This window comes from Tenrec ecaudatus, chromosome 12, assembly GCF_050624435.1.
Source record: "Tenrec ecaudatus isolate mTenEca1 chromosome 12, mTenEca1.hap1, whole genome shotgun sequence".
NCBI classification, from domain to species: Eukaryota; Metazoa; Chordata; class Mammalia; order Afrosoricida; family Tenrecidae; genus Tenrec; species Tenrec ecaudatus.
The window spans coordinates 29,714,182-29,734,038 of NC_134541.1; the positions used below are offsets into that span (position 1 = coordinate 29,714,182).

Here is a 19,857-nt window from a genome sequence, read left to right on the forward strand (position 1 = left end):
TCAGGTATGCATTGCCAGAGCTTGGGAATCCCTCAGATCAGTGTGTAACCCCTATCTTGATGAGAACTCTGTTCTCCTAACTCTCATGCCAGCCAACAGGACACCTGGCTAAAGAAACCCAAAGCCCCCTCACCTGGGGGGCTGGTCCATCTCCCTTCTTGTGCTTTCCAGGCCGGAACTGTTTATTTCGCTTCATTCTGTCCTGACATCTGGGTGCCGTACTGTACACAAGATGGCTTAATTGGGCAAGTAAGGGCCCTGGCGTCTCAATTTCGAGCTAATTGCAATGTTCTCCCCATGGCAACTTGCACCTGTGCTGCTCCGGCCCAGTGAGGCCTTCCTAATGACATCGTTAGGAATGCGACCTGAAGGGACATGTCAGTCAAGATGGGCATTGTCTTAATGCACCTTATCCATCTTACATGTGAAGAACCTGAGGCTTGGAGAGATGCCAAGTTCAACTGCTGCTTGATGCGCACAGCAAGTGGCTAAGGGCTGGAGGTAGAGATGTAAACTATTCCAGGTCCTGAGCGGTAGTCACTAGAATGCTCCCTAAGATGGGATTTGAATCTGAGGTATCATTCTACCCTGAGGACCATATCCTGTCCGAAAGCCTGGGCACACACGGGTGGACTCATGCAGCCAGGAAACCCAGCCACACGAGGCACTCCTGAGTGAGGTGTCGAAGTCGGTGTGAGTGCACGATGGTACCGGGCAGTGCTGGCATCCAACATGTCAATGAAGTGCCTGCTGGGGGGTAAGAGAGCCCTGGTGGACTAACTACAACAAGTTTAGCATTGGGAGAAAGGCTGTCTATTCCCATTCTTGGAAACCCACAGGGACAGTTCTATCTGCCCTATAGGGTCACCATGAGTCAGAATTGATTGGATGTTTTCTTTTGTGTGGACAAACCCTCCAGGGAGTTCGAAGTTGTGGCCTGGGGTCACTGAGTTGATGGCACTTAACAACCTTAGACATGGGGGGGGGGGGGGGCACGGCACAGCCTTATTAAGTCTCCTGTGTTACGCTGCTGGTGACTGGGCCTTCAGCTCCATGAGGGCAGGCTCCAGGGCACGCATAGGAAGCCAGAGTAAACTCCCAGCCTAGCTCAAGTCTTCCACCCTCTCCCACCCCAAACCACACGCCTGGCCTGCAGAACAAAAGGGACGGCAGAAATACGGTTAGAGAAATACTGATTTTAATTAAACATAATTAAACTCTCGGCATCCACCATCTTGCTGCCTAAAAATTTTGGAAAACTGTTGGGACAAGGCACGGTTCTTCCCTCATCCTTGTCCTGTGTCTTTACCGCCAAAAAAAGGAAAGATTTCAATGAAAATGTTAAACATAAAAATAAAAATCTTGATATTTCTCTTTAAAAAGTGTAAAAAAATCCCATAAAACCTGTCAATGCTGTTTTGCAAGTCTATAAAATAGCACCAGTAAGAATTAAAAGTTATTAAAAGCCATTCCAGCAGCATTTCTCAAATGCAGCTTGTTCTTCCCATTAAAAGACTTCTCAGGGTATAAAAAGGGAATTTTAAAATCTCTGCAGGGAGGCACCAGGTTTTATTGCAATCCCTCTTCGCACCCTGGACCTTCTCTGCTAAGAGGGTAAATCGAGAGGAAAGAGTGTGCTCTCTGCCCCAATGTCTGGGTTTAGAAAGAGGGTGAGGTCTCGGGGTATCACACAATCAAGGACCTGTGCCTGAGTCAGAGTAGATAAGATAGGGGTGCTCTTTTTGAGGTTGGGGGGGCTATTATGCCCACACTCCATCTTTCATCTCACACAGGAGTTATTGAGAACGCCCTGGTATGGCAGATTGTAATACAGCCCCCATGCCTTCCTGAGCAGCCCCAATGGGTTCTATTACAATCATGGGGAGTTTAGTCAAGGGTGGCCCTGCCTTTGGGGTGGGGGTGGAGAGGAGCCCTGAATGTGATGACGACATCATCCCTGCTGAAATCATCACCAAAGTGAAAAATAGTCTCCATGAGCACCCAGAGACTGGGGCCCACGTGCTGAGTCAAGGGGACGATCTGTGCCTCCTATGTACATACATGTCACTGCGTCTGCTGCTGGCCCTGACAGGGAAACACCATCCTGGACCCCTTGAGTGTCCTGTAGCTACACACATTGAATCCCTTGTTGAACATGCACACAAACCTGAGTCTTAGGGAGCTGTCAGAAACATGATTTGTGAACCTTACCCATTGTTTCTGAGTGGTAAAACCAGGAGGGTTTTTTTTTTAAAAAGGTAACCTTACTACCTATTTCAAGTTTTAAAGATATAGATGGGAAAACATGAGCACCATGTCTGGCTGCTCAAGGCAGCCAGGACTGAGCTGTGGACGAGGTGTTGGCACCTCGTGCAGGTGGCAAGAGGCCTTGGAAAGGGTCCCCCTTGCTGCAGAGGAAGGGGCTGTCCACCCCCGCTGAGTAAACAGGTACATGCTGGGTGGCCCCAGCTGCACTGGGGAAGCCCCCCTCTGAGGTCCTGGCCCTGTCCTCCTCAGTGGCCCCACCCCCACAGCAGGACTGGGGTGGGGCTAGTCACAGGCAAAGTAGTCCTTGAGGGGGGCGAAGAGATGTCTGATAACAGGCACGCTCCAGGACCTCCCGAGCAGCTTCTGGCGGGCGCCGCGGCCCATGTTGGACACGTCTGTGTAGTGTACGGGGAAGCCGAAGATCCTGGAAGGCAGCAGCGTGGAGAAGACACAAGTTAGAAACGCTGCCTGTATACGCCCAGCGTGGCCGAGGGGCTGCCCTACTGTGTGACCTCTCCCAGGCTGCTCCTTCAAGAGCCTGCGCCTGCCCTGATCCTTCAAAACCCTTGACTGCAAGCGCTTATCCTGGAGGCATGTCCCCCTCGGACCCTTCCTTTGTTCCAGGAAGGACATCTCCCCAGTGCCACAGAACCACGCTCCCAGGACACACTTAGTGGTGCTCCCTCCGTGGTGAATGTACGGCAAGCCAGAAGACAGACGCGTGTCAGCCTTGAACACAATGTGTGGGACATTTTTCAATACAATGGTGGCATTAGTTAAGTAACTCCCAAAACCTGGAACATTGGCAGAATAAGACCCCTTTTTGGCATTAGGATACTCCATCACCAGAGTCTCCATGCCAAGCTGAGCTTAGGGCCGAATCCATCAAGAGCCTCCTTTGTGGCATGCTAGTAAGGTCTTTCATTGGCTGGATAGCTATCAAAGACAAGTGAAAGACAACACACTTTAGGGGGTGGGGCAAGAGCTGAGCCCAGGCTCAACAGAAAACGTCTAGAAAATAAGGATGGCAACATATGCAAAAATGTGCTCAATACAATTGAAGTATGGAAATATTATAAGAACTGTAAGAGCAAAATAAATAACTAAAAAAATTTTAAAAGAACTGTAAGAGCCTCCAATAAAAACGTTCTAAATCTAAAATAAATGAGTTTTAAAAGAACGTAATAAAATAAAACCAGTACACCGAAAATTTTTTTTAAAGGAATAGCACTTTGAGCCTGTCTCTTGCCTTGCCCCAACGGGTGCATATTCAGCCCTTCGCACCACACAGGTCTATCCCGCTGCAGTAGAACTGGGTCCCCAAATACGAAATAACTCATCGGGTGAAGGGAGCAGGCAGTTACCATCAACTCACTATTTAAAAAAAAAATCAAATATAATCAGAATTTTCATGGTAACTAGAAACCCAGGAAATAAAAGTCGGGGCACACATGAAATACCAAAGCATGGGGAGGAAATTCAAATCGTAAACAACTTCATTTTCTAATACCAGTCCCACCACCCCCAGAACACACCCCCACCCCATACATACACAGAAAGGGGGAGAAGTAGAGAGAACAAAAGGCCAGTCTAGAAAGCACTGAGACTCAAGCACTCGTTCAAATCACCAAATAATGGGGAGAGGGGGAAGAGAGATGGGATGACCAAGATCTGGCAGACACGAGGCATAAAGAATCTTTCAAGCAATGGCATGTCGGCGTGGCTTTAACTGGTTCCTCCTACCTCTGGGTGCCCAGCAAGTAGGGGCAGGCAGAAGCCAGGGCAGTGAAGCCAGACAGATGGTGCCGTCTAATGACCTCATTTTTCAACCACCCCCCACCCCACAGACATCCTCATTACCTACCAGTTCTGGCAGGAAATTAATACCCTGAAGAAGTAATCACTCTCAACCCAGGTGAACAGACCCAACGTATAGGGGAAAGCACCTTGCTTGTTTGGTCCCCCTTTCTGCCTTTGGCTGCACCATTTCCCCCTCTTGGGTCAGCCTTGCTCACCTTTCTAGCTCAGTGCACCACAAAACATCTTCTTTGCCATTCATGACAACAGGGAAAAGTTGGTTTTTCCCCTGTCTGATCGAGTTCGACTTGGTGGTTATTGTCTGTACTTTCTTTAACTGGAGAACAAAACAACAACACGGAGTGAGCGGGGAGAACAGCGCGTTCCCTGCCTCGAGGCTCAGAGGCACCTCGCTACGCTGGTAGGCAGCAGGGGTGGGAAAGGAGGCAAGTGGTGGACAGAAAAGAACATTCCGTGCTTCCCACAAACACCAAGATGTGAACAGTGTCAGCTTCAGAGAATGAGATTTTTCAGACGTTCAGGATGGGGTAGCAGTGAGGAGACACCATGAAAGAGAGCTCCTATTGGGCCCAAAAGACAGAGTAAGTGACCAAGCAAGAGTATAAGTCACCAAATCACCAAGAACAGATGGAGCTTGGACGAGGGAGTTTAGCCTGATGCTGAGGCTTGTGAATATTGTTTAATCTGATTCCTTCTCTTTTTTTTCATTCCTTGCACTTTGTATACAACTCATCTGGCATGCAGAACTGCCTTTTCATTATGGTCTTTGGCTCATTAGAACCTTCCCTGCTTCCCTAGGTCCTTGAAGACAGATGAGAGGGACAGAATGCTGTGTATGGACAGACCCAGCACCATGGATTTGGGTTGTAGAGGGGCAAGAGCTGGACACAAGCCCAGGTGGAGGTCACCGCCAAGAGTGCTTCCCAGAGCACTTCTTACCTTTGCTGTCCTACTGAACTCCAAGCAGTCCTGCAGCTCGAGCTTATCATTCTTTGATGCTATCACAGGCCTGGGAACAGCCAAAACCCATTACTTTTTACCATTGGTACAGGGGCGTCAGGTCCCAAAGTGTGCCCTGAGCCTGGAGGTGACCATATCTGAGAACTATGGCCACACACCAAAGCCAGTGTGTGATGGCCTTTTTGGGGGGTGGGGGGGGGGTTGCTGCCCAAGGACAGAAGCTCTTGGCTTCATCTAGAAAAAGCACGAAGGCTTCGAGTTACTCTGAGTGGGGCAGCAGAAGTCCCCTCGGGTCTCAGCCTAACTACTTCCTAGCTGAGATGGATCACCTCTACGCATCATGTTGAAGATTGCATCTTTGGGGAATCTACTGGATATCACCCGTACTTTGATTGGGTAGTTAGATCTTCCTGCTCAGGAGGCAGCCTCAGGCGGCTTGAAGAAATGAGTATCAGTAGAGGTAGGAAGGAAGAAGATATTGACTCCATCAATTTTAACTTGGAAAACGCTGGAGAGCAAACAGTTGGCAGAGGGAAGGCCAACAAAGCACATTGGGGAGAACCCAGAAAGGGTGCCCGGTCCCGAGCAGGACAAGAGGTCAGAAGGTATGTGTTTGCTAAGCAGCCTGGGCAGCCTTATGTAAGAAGCTTGGAAGCCATCATAGAGAAACCAGATGGGAAAAGAAACATGCCACATCAGAAGGCTTGTGGGGTCATTCCTAGACTGTTCACATGGCCAACGATATCCTATCTTCAACCCATTAGAACCCAGACATCAGACCACGGTATGGTTGTCAAAACAACTTAAATCTGTTCACTCTTACAGTGTGTAGGAGTCAGGGATCACCACTCCCATCTTGTTCTGTTTGATGGGGTGTGGGCTCAATCACTTCCTAGTTTGAACCTACTGATCCTTTCATTGATTTCTGTTCCTATCTTGCGGCCTGAATTTCCCTCTCTTAACTTAACTCCCTGTGTCGGCCTTCCAAAAAGGCTGAACCTATGGTGACAGGTCTTAGATTTTGTCCGTCATTATTTCTAAGGGCTTTTAAAAATTATTAATTTATGGATACCCATATCCAGTCTTAAGTAGCCTGTGTGATAATGACAAATATTTTTAAATCATTTTATTAGGGTCATGTACAGCTCTTACCACATCCATCCATACATGCATTGTAGCTTCTAAGGGTTCTAGCCTTTGGCGTGGCCAGGTCCCATCCCAAGAATCCTGTTCCCTAAGCTGCTCTCCAAAAGCCTTCTTTGTGAGGGATCCGCTTTCTTGGATAAGCTGATTTAGGACTATGTTGAAACAAGGTGCCTTGACAACCTTGTTGATGGATTTCCTGATCACCTGTCATCAGTTCCTGTCACCATAGGATCCCTGATCAGTGCACCAACTCCAACAGCCAAGGCAGGGACACACTCCACGACACTAGTGGCAAACCCTAGTGGCTAGGTACACCGCAGGATTAGAAACCTGGAGTGCCTGGACTAATTTAAACAGTCACCGTGGCCACCGCACCACGGAACTGACAGATCAATCCAGTTAACGCTACCCCTCTGCACAATTCCTGGACCTGTGTCACTTCTGCCCATTAAATAATTAAGCTTCTTTCTAAAGGAAAATTGAATAGATTTTGCACATCTGGGACCCAATATTAACATCATATCTGGGTCTTAATTAGGAGGTCGTTAATCCTGAAGCCACATAGAGTGGCATTGGTACTTGCTCGGTGTCTTTCACTGTGCGCAAGGTCTAAAACTAGCCGTGATATCTTCAAAGAATTGGGGCAAGCACCTGGTTTTAAGAACACTATGGATTTCGGCGGGTGCTATGATTCAGGCTTCCTATTTGTCACCTTAGCTCTGGCACCAGGCTTGTCCCACAGACCTGTTGCAGGGGTTACATCACCGCAGGGTAGAGTAAGTGAGTTTAAAGACGTACTCCATTTCCCACTATCTGCCCTCAAGAAAGCATCTGAGCGTGGGCAGCTTGTGGAGGGAGCAGTTTTCAATGAAGGGAGGGGTCCTCCTGGCAGAGAGGAAGAAGGTGCTGAAGAAGCAGGTCATCTGCTGACCATCAATACAAAGAGACACCCTGGCCTATGGGCCACAAGTCAGGTGTTCCCTATCCTCCTGAGGTACACTGCACCTGAAGCAAGCAGCCTTTTTCAGGAGCGTTTGTTCACTCAAGGTTGTCTTGGCTCTGACAGGCCAGGATAGAACATGATAGCTCCCTCCATTTACCATCTCTTGTTTATTGCCTAATGACCAGTCCACAGGCTTTGTCCTGCTCACACACCCTCATTACCTGTTCATTCCAGGTAGGTTGCCCCAGAAGTAGCGGGCTCTGTGAGCAGCAGACACTTTGATGGCGTCGATCATCACGGGGTTACACTGCAGGGAAAGGAGACCACCCGAGTGAGGCTGACCTGGCCAGGGAGACGGCAAAATGGCCACTGTGTGGCCTCACAGCAGGAGGAACATGGTCGGCTAGGTGGAACTGAATTTCTAGTTGTAAATGTCCGGGACTCACATGAAGTGCAGTATGTCACTTCTGTGAAGCCCCTAGAAGACAGCTCTCAGAACAATGGGGAACGATCCTCTGAAATCAGGAGCTGCCAGACATATATGGGCTCGCCCTCTCAAACCCATCAGAAGGTGCATTCACTGGTGGTACAGGGGCTCCCCCACCCACTGCTCCACAGGCAGACATCTACCTGTGCACTATTCCACTTGGAACCCTATAGAGCAAGGCTCCGTGCATTGGGAGGTCTCTCATTAACAACATGGCACTGGGTTTGACTCTGGAAACTTTGATTTGATTACTTACGGCTAGAGATGAACTTATTTTCATCTGAGATCCCCAATAAAAAATAAAGAGATCCCTAATAATATCATCGAATTGCCTGACATTCTTGATCAAGAATCCAGAAAGGAAGCCAGAAAGGCTCAAGAATCCTCAAGCTTCTTCAATGGCTTTAACATGCAGGTTCCTAAGTCCCCTTACCTCTAGGAATCTCGAGATGTCTCTCTTGTCATCAACCTTCATGGCGACAACATTCTCAAACATCCAGAAGAAGGGCCGATCTTCCCCCTCCTTCGGCCGAGCATAATTCAGCAGGTGGTAGAACTCAAAGAAGAGCCGGCCTGTGCCCTCTAAGAACATGACAGAGCGGGGCTCAGATTGAGGTCAGCCCTTCCCATTTCTGTGTACCCTTGCCACACAAGGCCGATGGGTGCCCAATGTTCCCCTGATCATAGCACTCATTTGTGCATGTAACCCATGTCCCCTGGAATCACGAAGGATTGCTTGTGCACAATAGGGAGTGGCTAAAGCTACCAGGTTACATGAGGTCTTTCCCAAAGGGCAGTTGCTTTGTGGTGCTGGTTCATCGAGATAACCTCTCAGCTAATCTGTCTGATGAGAACCCCAGAAACCAGGGATGCTTACCGTATAAGCCTTTTCGGGCAGGGTTCACATTTGAGAGATCGTTGCATGGGCTACCACCAATCACCAAGTCAAAAGGCCCCCATTCCTCAATCTGAGAGAAAGAATTTGACATCCTTGAGGAAGGGCTTACGGTGAGGTCAGGTGAGGGTGAGGTCAGGTGAGAAGGGGAGAGGAGAGGTGGTAGGACCAAAGAGCCTGTGTCGACATAAGTCCGTGACGAGAACTATTTCTACAATATGGTTTGGTCTAGCCACACTGCACCTTTCTGGAAAATGCCTAATTGTCCACATCCTGTAAGATCTAAGCCATTCAAAACTACTATTAAATTGTCGCCCTAAGTTTTCCCTAAGCACCACCACAGCCCTGGGCACAAAGCTGTGTGGGCGCGGGCAGTGTGCGGAGGAGCGGGTGAGGCAGAATATGGGAGTGGGGGCCCCGGGGGTGGAGTGGCCCTTACATTTCTCTTTGTGATGTCCCTGACATCATTCACGTATTTGATATTCCCTTCATGCTTAACGGTTCCAACCGCAATGGACTCTTCACACACTTCTGAAGCTATGTACTTCTCTATTTTGATGCCCAAATCCTTAAGGACCAGGTACCCTGTGGGAAGTGGGGGGAAAACAGAAAAGCCACAAAGAATTACTACTTGAGTCACCCTGACCAGCCTCCCCATGCACGCTGACTCAGACCTCCGATCCCACTACAGAGAGAATGAGGGTCCACCTTCAGATCTTGCATTGTTCTCTGAACTCAGAACAAAGGGGCCAGGCTCTTTAGATTGGTGGGTTTCATAAAAGGCATAAAAAGGTATGTATCAAAAGGCATGGCTCGGGGCTATGGACTATTAAAAGCAGGTTTCATAAATGCCTGACCAATGTCTAAGCAATTCCAGCATTGAGCATGAGGCAGAAGGCACAAAATAGGCTGGCTCTTCAGTGGCCCGTGTTTTTAACAGCAAAAAAGTAACCAGTAACCTCCACATGGAAGAGAAGGGCCAAGGTCCAAAGCAGTAGGATTGCTAGGTCAATACACACGCGTTTATGATCCATTCTAAACCAGTTTCTTGTGGAGGGTGAACTGAGTATTTTTGGCGAGGCCACAGCGCTGTTACCAGCAACATGAAGGACCATTCAAAGAATAGAAAGTATGTCTTCACCGCTCAGCACAAGGCAAACAAGGGCCTTCCCAATTGCTCTGAAAAACACACGGGGGGTTGCATGGGAAAACTGGGCCTGACCCCAATTGTGTCCCCTGGGAGATGGGTGTATAGAAACCAAGAGCCCGTCATTTTCTGGGCACAGGTGATCACAGGCCTTTCTCTTGGCGTTGATGGCAGATACCTAGACCAGAGGCATTTCACTCCCAGCCTCAGCCTCAGAAAAGGCATCATTGCATCAGAAGACGGGCGGAGGCAGGCCCAAGGGAAATCCCACTCACCGGTTGCGATTCCATCAAACAAAGACAGGACACGAATGGGCTGCCTTCTTGCTGCAGGAATTGCAGGAAACACCTTGGGGGCTTCCTATCGGGGAGGAAAGGAGCCCTGGTCAGGTAAACAAGGGAGAAGAGCAAGAGGACGTCCTCTCCTTGGGAGTGGGGTAGAAGGGGGACTCTCGGAGCAATTCAAGTGCCTGGTCGGTCTCCACTGTGGAGACATCCCACACAGGGGTACAGCTGGGTGGGAGCCACGTCAGGAATACACCATGTGAGGTACAGCATGATCTTACCACATGAGCCTCCAGGCATGGCAGAAACGCAACCTGAGGACAGACCAGTCCTAATGGCCTGGCTATCGGGGCTGCACAGGAATTTCTGAAGGTTCCACATTCCAATTCCACTGGAGCCCACAAAAACCCACGCTGTCTGACATGAGGAAGTAGGCCTCTTCAGCCCTAATGCACTTGAACTTAACCTTGGACAATTCAACCAGGAAGAAACTGAGTTCAGATAAGACTGGCCTCTTTCAAAAGAAAAGTCCCCACGTCCATTGAGTTGATTGGCACCTATAGTATGTAACCCTGTCACAGAACACAAGCGCTCCTCTTGGCTCTGAGACAATGTTTTACAGGACCATCAAGACATCCTTGTCTGTCGATGGACATCCCCTCAGAGGGGTAACGGGGAAGAGAGGAGTCCGCCAGAGTGCAGTATAGCACAGATGAAACACAACTTTCTTTCCCCCCACTATCATGACCTCAATTCTACCTTACAAATCTGATTAGACCAGAGCATGCACATTACCACAGACAAGAGGCCCCAACAAAGGGAATCCAGGATAGATAGACCCCTCAGGCTCAACAAGAAGAGTAGAGATACCAGGAGGATTAGCGGAGGTGAGGGGAGAAAGGGGTTTAGTGCACAAGGATCATTAGAACCCCTCCCAGGGGGATGAATGAAAAGTGGGTATGGGGAAATGGAGGCCTATGTAAGATACGGAACGAAAAGCTATAACTTATCAAGGGTTCTTGAGGGGGAGCGGGTGGGGGAATGAGTGGGAAATGGGGCGCTGTTATCTTGGGCTCAAGTGGAAAGAGTGCTTTGAAAATGATGGTCGCAGCATTCGCACAACTCTGCCTGACACATTGGAGCAATGTACAGATTGTGACAAGAGGTGTTAGAGCCCCCAATAAAAGTACTAAAAGAGAGAGAAGAGACACCCTTGTCTGTCTCTGGTGGACCATGACCCATAGTGGCACCAGGGCTCTGAATCATGGACCAGGGCTTCCAAGGGCAAGGTTTCCAGGCCTTTGAGACACCCCGTGTATCTAACGGATTCCACTGGGGCTCTGCCTCCTGGTGAGGGCCCGTGCGCTGGTGGCTTACGTATTCGCGGCTCATGTCGCTGGTGAAGAAGGCCTGCAGGCGCACGTTCCAGTCCTTCCTGCGCCACAGGGCGCCGTGGCAGCGCTGCGGCAGGCACATGTAGCAGCTCCACGGCTCCTGCAGCTTGGCTTCCTCGGCCGTGCCCACGCCCACCAGCACCTCCAGGCACTCCACGCAGAAACACCTGTGCAGCAGCAGGGCAAAAGCGAGGCCTGTCAGGCCGCTGTCCACAGCTGTTTTCCCTCATGCCCGTCCATGCTTATTGGCTAGAAGGACCACGTAGATTCCCTTTCACCCAGAAAAGCTCTCCAAATAACCAAGCCAACTAAATCTTCAGGAATCCTAGGTCAAGTCCTAGGGATCTCTTGTTACTCATTCTTCTATTGTGAAGATACACCCCTATCAGAGGTCACAATCGTCCTGCTTGACAGCTCTCAACAACAGCCCTGGGGGAGTTGGCCTTCGTGGGATGGACTGATGGCAGGGCCTGGGCTGAAGGGGGGCTGTGGCATGATGGCAGGCACAGGCCACTCACCGGCTGCAGCTGGTGTTGCTGCAGAGAAGCAGCTCGCGGCCCTCGCAGCACACGGTGCAGTAGGACTGGTAGCCGTCGTCGTCGTACATGTAGAACAGCTCCAGGAACCGATCCTGTTAGAGAGAAGCCAGAGATGAGGCCCAGTGGCCGGGGCTCCTGCCCTGACTGTCTGTGTGAGGCCGAGCCTACGGCAGCCAAGCAAGTCATTCATGGTGGCAAGGTCTCACCAAGATACTATATCCTGAGGCCCGGGAATAGGCCATTCTGGCACATTTTCAGTGACAGCAATGTGCTAAGGAGTCATCGGGCCACAGCTGCCTCTGAAAATGGTGCCATGCGGCCAGGCTTGAATGGTCCCCCCATTAGAAACTGTTCAGAAATGGCAGGCATGCATGAGCGCAGAGAGCAGTCCAGAAGGTTGCACCGTGGACCTTCAGGTTGCAGGCACAGCAGGAAGGAATGGACGGGAGGGCCCAGGACCTCGGGGGCTTACTCGACATGTCTGGCAGAGCCCACCCTCAAAAAGAGGGTGGAAGGACGCTGTGCTTTTTCTTCCACAGGACAGGCAGCTATCTGTAAGAGAAAGCACATCCCTTAAAGCCTACTTCCAAATGGCTGAGACACTGTCTCCGTTGTTGAACGTGAGCTGAGATGAAATGTGCCATGTCACTTGGCGAAGGGTGCTTCCCCTCTCCTCCCTCAGGGGTTACCAAGAATTCATGCAATGGAATGGCAGGACAATGATAAGGCCTGACAGGGTATGACCGCACCCTAGAAACACGGCCTGTGGCTGTAATTCCAGAGCCGGCACATCTGGGAGTCCATTTAGATAGGGTTGGGGCCAGTGTTAAGGCAGAGGTCAATTTTATCAGGGCCCAGCAGTGCTGATGTCGGAGATAGGGCAGGCCAGGGAGGCGTCTGCATTTCAGCCCCCAGCTCATTCCAGTGGCGGAAGATGCCATTTATCTGTGTTGTAGAGGTTGGGCTCTGATTGCCTTATTGATTTATCGCACTCACACCCAACATTCCTGCTCACTTACCTGAAGAGCACAATGAGACTAGATGACACAGCTCATGCTTCGGAAATGCAGGAGCCCCTTATAATTTCAAGGGACCAGAAATACCCAAAGTCCACCCCCAAGGCAGAGATCTGGATTAAGCCAGGCAGGGCACACCAGTGCGCATGCCAGGTTCGGGGCACTCGCCGGGGAGGGCATGGCACATACCCTCTAGGCTGGTCTTGTTGTTTGCCACATCTGAAACCATTTGCTCTGTGGAGACAGGAAAGACAGGGGCGGGGCGGGGGGCGGTGAGGGTTTCTCTCCTTGGTGACAAACTGCATTCCTTGCTGAATGATAGATACCCCATACCTGATGACCCCTGCCCCAGCCTCCTCAGCCCACCAATCACCTCGACTCTGATCTTCTTCTCCGCGATCTTTGCCATTGTTGTAGCAGTTGGTTTTTAGCCGCTTGGGTGGAGGGCCATGGTCTGAGGGGGTGGAGTCGTCACCTGTGCGGCGCCGCGTCTTATTCTCTAGGAAAGGGGCGTTAAGAAGAAGGGAGGGGTCGTTTTCTGGGAAGACAGTGCACCCTTGCCATGCCCGATACCAGCTGTATCTGGGGCATGCTAACACTGCGTCCATCCTGGTGGTCATTGGTCATTCAAAGCTTTTAAATAACAGCTCCTGAGTGTAGCCTGTTTGTATGGTTGTACATTGACATGGGTAATAAAATGAGTGGAGACATAGCTTGAACCACACAGTGAAACTCAGAAACAACATCTGCCCGTGTGCTCTTGAGCCATGTGACCAAGTCACTTGTCACTGGGCACATGCAGTGTGTGCCTTGTAAAAATGCCGGCACACTTGTGGAAACTGACATGCCAATCTAGTTTTTAACCCTGATTGATTCTATAGAGTTAAGCACTAAATTGTAAAAGCACAAATAATATTTGATCTATTAGAATGGTTACTTTATAAAATAAAATCTAGTTCATAATTTCATCTGTTTTCCATTGTTTTCATTGGCATTGATAGAAATTCGTGGAGGAGAGCTACAAAAACTGAGGGGGAAAATCCATTATCTGATTCCATTTTTTTTTCGTGGAATTTTGACTAGTGGAATTTCTACAGTGAATCCAAAGTGATGTGATATGAATGATATTTTGCTCTAAGAAAGAAAATTAAGCATCCATTAATAATCTTAACACAAAAGACACATGACAATGTATATACAATTAATGCTGATAAATCAAGGGGAAAGTAGGAATCCACCCGTGTACAGAAAAGTTCGGAAGCTTACGTATCAACAGCATCCACCGTGGGGTGTAGGGGTTCAACAGTTGTGAGGGGCAGAGACGGGGGTGGAATCAGGAAGTATGATGGAGAAGGGTCAGTTGGGGTTTGGGGGTGAGCTTGATTCTTTCCCAGAGAAGGAATATGCAGGTGAGTCGCCAGTTAAGTGCACAGAAGTCGTAAGTAGACAAAACAGGGGAAGGGAATACCGTGTTTCCTGGATTCTAATTTTCCTTTGCCTGAGCGACGCGCCTTCGGCTTATAAACGACTTTTTTGAGCGGGAAGATGACAAGACAAAACAGAAATAAAAAAACTACATTTAAGTACAGATTGTTCGACACCGGCGTGAGACAGTGTGGATCCCCATGATGGAGCGTACATGTTTCTAGAGGGAAGCTTCTCGTTCAAGTTAGTCTTATCCCAAGTTTTAGACTAAGGGCAAGATTTAACCCTGGCCTCCTGATAATGGAGGCTCCTCCCTGCAAAGTCTTCACCCTACAGTTGCCTGTACTTTTACCAGCAATGTGCCGGGCACCAGGCAGGGGTGGCGTGGTACTCCACGTGTCTGGGCAGTGTTCATACAACTCCAGTGGCCTGGGATCAGCTCTGGCTCCTGGAGAGCTGGGCCTGCTCTCAGGTGGTACGTTTTGACACAGGGACCCAATCCCACCTGGTTGCTTGCTGTTCGGTTTGAGGCCCTCCACGCCAGTGGGCTTAAAGCCCCCGTGGGCCCACTCCAGCATGGGCTTCAGCTGGTCCTCCAAGGAATCTCCAGGACCTCCGGGAAAGGTCTTACCGGCTCGAACCCTGGCTTTCTGCAGAGATAAAAAGGGTATGCCTGGTCTCAGTCACAAGGAGGTGGGAGCCTAGTCTCACCCAGGGATCCCCAGTTGGGGCAGGATTCTTCCTCACCCTGGGCCCTTTCATGAGACAACTGGACTGGGGGGTAAAACATGGGACGGAAGGAGGGGCCCTGCAGTCGGGCCATTCGTGTGGGAGATGAGTGAATTTACCCTCATTCTGCCTACAGAGGATTCTACCCTTGTCAACAGATTGGGAACTCTTAGTCAGCCTTGTCACCCGCCACCCATGGACCTCGGAAGGCACTGCCTTTCTTGTCTATGTCCTATGTACAGACAGGCGTCTACTAGACGAACCATGATGACTTACATTGAATTGAGGGTGCACACCACCTGGCAGAGGTTGGTTCGTACACCTATCCTGTACCAACCCTGGAGGTGTACAACTTTGAATCACAGTGGATAGCGACATGTGCCTGGTGGCTCACAAGTGTCAACAGCGTGGGCCGAAGAGGGAGGATTAGAGTCTTGATACAAAGCTGCACTCTCCACGGCAGTAGCAGGAGATCCCTATAAGATAACTGACTGACATGGTGTCCTTTGGGGTCCTGCCCCTCTTTCTTTCGGAGAAGTTGGAAGTCTCAAATCCCTTCATTCACTCATAACACAACACAATGGGATTGCTTTATGTAGCCCAAAAGACCATTGTTTGTTGCCCATCTTACTCCGTGTCTCCTCAGTTAAGCCTGCAGTGACCATACCCTGGTCTTGGGGCCCTGTCCTCATCCCCACTAGTGTTACCTCCAAGGCTTGGTACATGGCCTTCCTGTATGAGACCAGCTTATTGAAGGTGGGCAGGTTAAAGTGCTGGCTGAATAGCCCCAGGGCCACCAGCTTGTCTGCAGAGACCTATAAAAGAAAGCCATCATCACCACCATCATCCGACAGCAGGTGTCTGCAGTGAGTGACTCTCACAGGCCACCCTGTCACAGGATGCTGTTCAGATATTGTCTCCAAAGATCGGGGAGGGGACTGGGAGAAAAGGCAGTCCGCAATCTGTAGAAAGGTCTCACTGACATGTCCGGAGTGTACTTGGGGACAGGGTGACATTCTGAACAAATGTAGAACAGAATTCTTTGAACAGAATTTATTATGTTCCTTTTTAAGAGCAAGGGATCTGTTCATGGAGGGTGGGCTACCCATGCCCCATCTTAGTGATCTCAAGGGAATCCTGAACTAAAACAGAGTCTGTTCTAAGGTAGCACAGGTGTGACAGGCATAGTACAGTTTGGAAACAGATTTTTGCAATTGCATCCCATAATGCTAACAGACTCGCACCGCCCCCTATTAGCATCAGACCGCGTGTCTCACAAAGCCAGTGTGGAACGCCATTCCTTTTCCCAGAAGCCATCATCCACCTCCTGAACTGGACGCTCTGGGACAGATCGCTTAGCCAAGATCCTGACAGACAGCCCCTCCCTCTGCTGGTCAAAGAGGGCATCGGCATCTGCAGACTTGTTCCTAGCCACTAGGCCCTTGCTTAAGTCTGAGGAGTCATTGGGAAGCTGGCTCAAAAGGATGCTGAATCTTAGGGGGGTTCCTTGGTGATCTTTCTTGTTCTCATCCATCTCCTGCTTTTTCTAGCAGCCAAATCCTTGGGAGCTGTCACAAATGTGTCTCTAAACAGTAAGAGGATCAAAGCAGCCTCCTTCATATCCAGGGCACTGTTTGTTCTTCAAGGCTTGTCAAAAAAAAATGATTATTAAAATATAGACAATACCAAGAATCCATAGATCAGCCTCAAGTTCATTGACTCTAAGAGCTGTTTTCATGACCAAAAAAGAACGTTTACATAAAACCATCTGCAGACCTAATCTGGGGTAACCATAACCTCTCCTGAGCGGAGATGCTCAGAGTTTGTCAATCCTGTCCCTTGTGTCCTCCTGCATGGTGTCACCCAGTAGAACAAAACAAAAGCCAGAGAAGAAAAATAAGCCCCTGGGATATTACAGAGCCCAAGAGGCCGACTTACCTCTGAGAATTTGCCATCGCCAAACCACTGCACCCAGCGCATGCCAGTGCTGGCCTGGCGCTTCGAGGTAACCTTCCAGGAGACAACCATGGCAGGCCACCAGGAGAAGCCCTTGATCTTTCCCCACACGAGGTCCCCTATTCCAAATGCCTTTCCATCCTGCAGGAGCCAAAGAAGTAAGGTGTTAGATCACCAGGAGCCAAAGAAATCCCAATCCAGCCCACTGAGACCAGCTGCAATGGCATGGCTTTGGGAAAGCACAGGGGGACCTGCTTCTCGATGTGCCAGGGATCCAACCTGCTGGGTGGAAAGTAACTCAAGGTACAAGGGGCCCCCGAGAGGGTCTGGCTTGGCTGAATGTGGGACATTAACAAACTGTCTAGAAATTAAATAGGACAATGGAATAGTCCATAGATTAGAGGAAATCACAGAATAGTGTGAAAGTACCATATATCTTCGAGTATAAGTTGACCTGCACATCAGCATAAGCACTGAAGTTTACCACCAAAACTGCACTCATTTAAATGTGCTGGAAAACACAGCTTATACACAGTAACATATGGTACCCAAAGTTTATCTGATGGCTAAATTTATATTACATACACCCTGTTTGCATATGTACATATATATAATATGTATTCTGAATGTTAGCATTGCGGAGTTAATTTGGGGGCATTGGGGGGACTTCTGTGTGGAAGTGCCCCCTGGGAACCTTGTTCTCTCTTCCCTGCCCTCAGTATTTGGCCATCCTTGGTGGAAGTACCCACCTGCCTTACCTGATACTCCGGGCTGTCCGCTTCCCTTCCCTCTGCATCCACTTGGGAGGCGTCCAAGTTCTCCAGCTGGCTGTCCTGGACCAAGCTGCACGGGGTGCTGCTGCTCTGGGGAGTCACTTCATCGTCTGTGAGGTCGATGGTGAGGTAGGGGCTGCCAGGCGAAGCCCAGGGTGTGCCTGCTGATGTTGTGCGGCGTCTCAGGGACTGCAGATAGAAGGGCACTTCGTTGGGACCCCACCAAGCTGGCTGGTGAGGAGGGATCAATGGAGTCACCAGCCGCTTCCCAGAAAAGCATAAGAGAGGGAGGGAAGGTGTGAGTTCGACAGCAGAGAAGCCCGTGAGGAAGGCTCTGCAGACAGACGCATCCATCCGGTAGGTGCCAGAAGAAAGTCATAAGGCCTGTGAGCCTCGTGACAAACCAGAGAAAAAGCATCCAGTTGAAGCTCCTCCCAGAGCCTAGTTTACCCCACTTTGTGACCCACAAGCGGTGCAGGTTGCGGACAAAGAAGGAACTCTGAGTGCAATAGTGCTTGGCACTTTGGGCTCAAGCAATCAGTCAGCACAATTCCATCAGGGTTTCATCAGGAGAGACACCCTCAGTGCATAAGAGAAGCACAGTAAACCCCCAGCAAGGAAAGGTCCTGTAAATCAGGTGCATGTGAAGAAAGGAGGCAGGCATGGTGTAGTTTCTACAGAGGAGTCTCCTGAGTAAAGATGGGGGCAAGGGTCTGGGCATCAGAGGGACAAACCCTGGTGTTCAGGAACTCCACTGGGGACTGTTCCACTTGATTTCTGCCCTGTCGGCCTCGGCTGGAGCGCAGAGAGGCCCTGTGCCTCTCCTGTCTGGGACCACTGCTGCTATATCGAGTTCGTACCTGGAAGCAAGAGAATGTGAGTCCGAGCCCTTGGGTGAATGGAGGCGGGCACCTGCGGGCAGGGCCAGAAGCATCCGGCTTTGTGACACCTGGACACGTCGTAGCCTCAGGTCAATAGGGAATGAATGAAGGAGATAGTAAAAGTAGGTGACTCTGTTCTGGGTATCACCATACCCAGGAACTGTCCATCCGTGGGTTCAAGGTAGCATGGTAGCCAGGATGATGCTTTCAAATACAAAATTGATTCCTTTTACCCTGATCCCCCCACACCCACACAAAACACCTGTAAATTTAGATTGCAAATAAAATGTGTAAACAAAACCAGCCCCTCCAAAGAAATAAGGCCAATTAGTGGATTCTTTACCACAGGACTATACCTCAAGATGGACGTGGTGCAAATTTAGGCTTTGAAGGCCTAGTTCCAATCGGATGCTTGCTAGTTCATGTGTGTTACTGAAATCCTAGTCTCAGTGCAGAGTGAAAAATAAGAATCCCACAGTAGGTTCCGCGGGTCATATGGACTACTCTGTGAGGTGTATGGTGCATATTTGGACTCCGTGGGCTAACCAAGGCCAGTCACTTCTGTGATGGACTCCACTCAGTAATTAACAAGATAGCATTCCCCTTGTAAACTCTTCAGGACTTGGGGTATTTTTTCAGAAAATTACCATTGCTGCTAAGTGATCATCTTATAGAAACTCAGTCCAAGTGCCTCATCTCAGACTATCTGTTCCCTTTTTGCTTCCCTGGGAGAGCCAAAGCATCATGGCTCAGTGCTGGGGGAACTTACCGCTGGGCTTTCCGAACGAGTTCTGGTTTCCCGGAAGAGTTTTGGCATCACTGGTGTGTCTGCACCATCCTCATCTTCATCCCCGTCACCCGTCAGATCCTTTATGGAGGAAAAGGGATGATGAACTGTTAGGTCTAGTTAGGAAAGGCACCTAAAGCGATCCTGCAGGCAAATGTTGGTCATCTTGCAACCAGACAATTTAGAATGCCTCCATGTTTGGCTCCATCACTCTGAGTCAATATAGATTGCCAAATCACCCAGAATGAAAGATGAAATTGTAAAGCCCCAGTGGAATCCTGAAAAACAAAAACAGAGGAAGTATCTGTCTACCTTTAATTAGACCAATTTTGGGAGTGCATGGTGAAGAGGCCAGTTAAAGGAAACAGTCCCATCAAGGGAGACACTTCCTGATTCTTCCTGGTACCAT

General features: G+C 49.6%; 1 protein-coding gene across 2 annotated transcripts in view; it reads right to left on the reverse strand.

Moving 5' to 3' along the window:
* Positions 1–1,223: 1,223 nt before the first annotated feature.
* Positions 1,224–19,857, reverse strand: part of DNMT3B (DNA methyltransferase 3 beta) — a 32,809-nt gene continuing 14,175 nt past the window's right edge. The window contains exons 5-23 of one of the 2 annotated variants that reach the window (XM_075563787.1): positions 19,431–19,529; positions 18,515–18,640; positions 17,766–17,969; positions 16,990–17,148; positions 15,759–15,866; positions 14,828–14,972; positions 13,271–13,396; positions 13,087–13,131; positions 12,354–12,433; positions 11,861–11,973; positions 11,326–11,509; positions 9,940–10,024; positions 8,957–9,102; positions 8,500–8,590; positions 8,056–8,204; positions 7,357–7,442; positions 5,026–5,095; positions 4,284–4,402; positions 1,224–2,692 (exon numbers count right to left, since the gene is read on the reverse strand). In XM_075563787.1, the coding sequence (XP_075419902.1) occupies positions 2,551–2,692; positions 4,284–4,402; positions 5,026–5,095; positions 7,357–7,442; positions 8,056–8,204; positions 8,500–8,590; positions 8,957–9,102; positions 9,940–10,024; positions 11,326–11,509; positions 11,861–11,973; positions 12,354–12,433; positions 13,087–13,131; positions 13,271–13,396; positions 14,828–14,972; positions 15,759–15,866; positions 16,990–17,148; positions 17,766–17,969; positions 18,515–18,640; positions 19,431–19,529 (2,277 nt within the window). In that variant the 3' untranslated portion in view covers positions 1,224–2,550. The remainder of the gene's footprint in view (positions 2,693–4,283; positions 4,403–5,025; positions 5,096–7,356; positions 7,443–8,055; positions 8,205–8,499; positions 8,591–8,956; positions 9,103–9,939; positions 10,025–11,325; positions 11,510–11,860; positions 11,974–12,353; positions 12,434–13,086; positions 13,132–13,270; positions 13,397–14,827; positions 14,973–15,758; positions 15,867–16,989; positions 17,149–17,765; positions 17,970–18,514; positions 18,641–19,430; positions 19,530–19,857) is intronic. The other variant, XM_075563786.1, reaches the window with a different exon arrangement.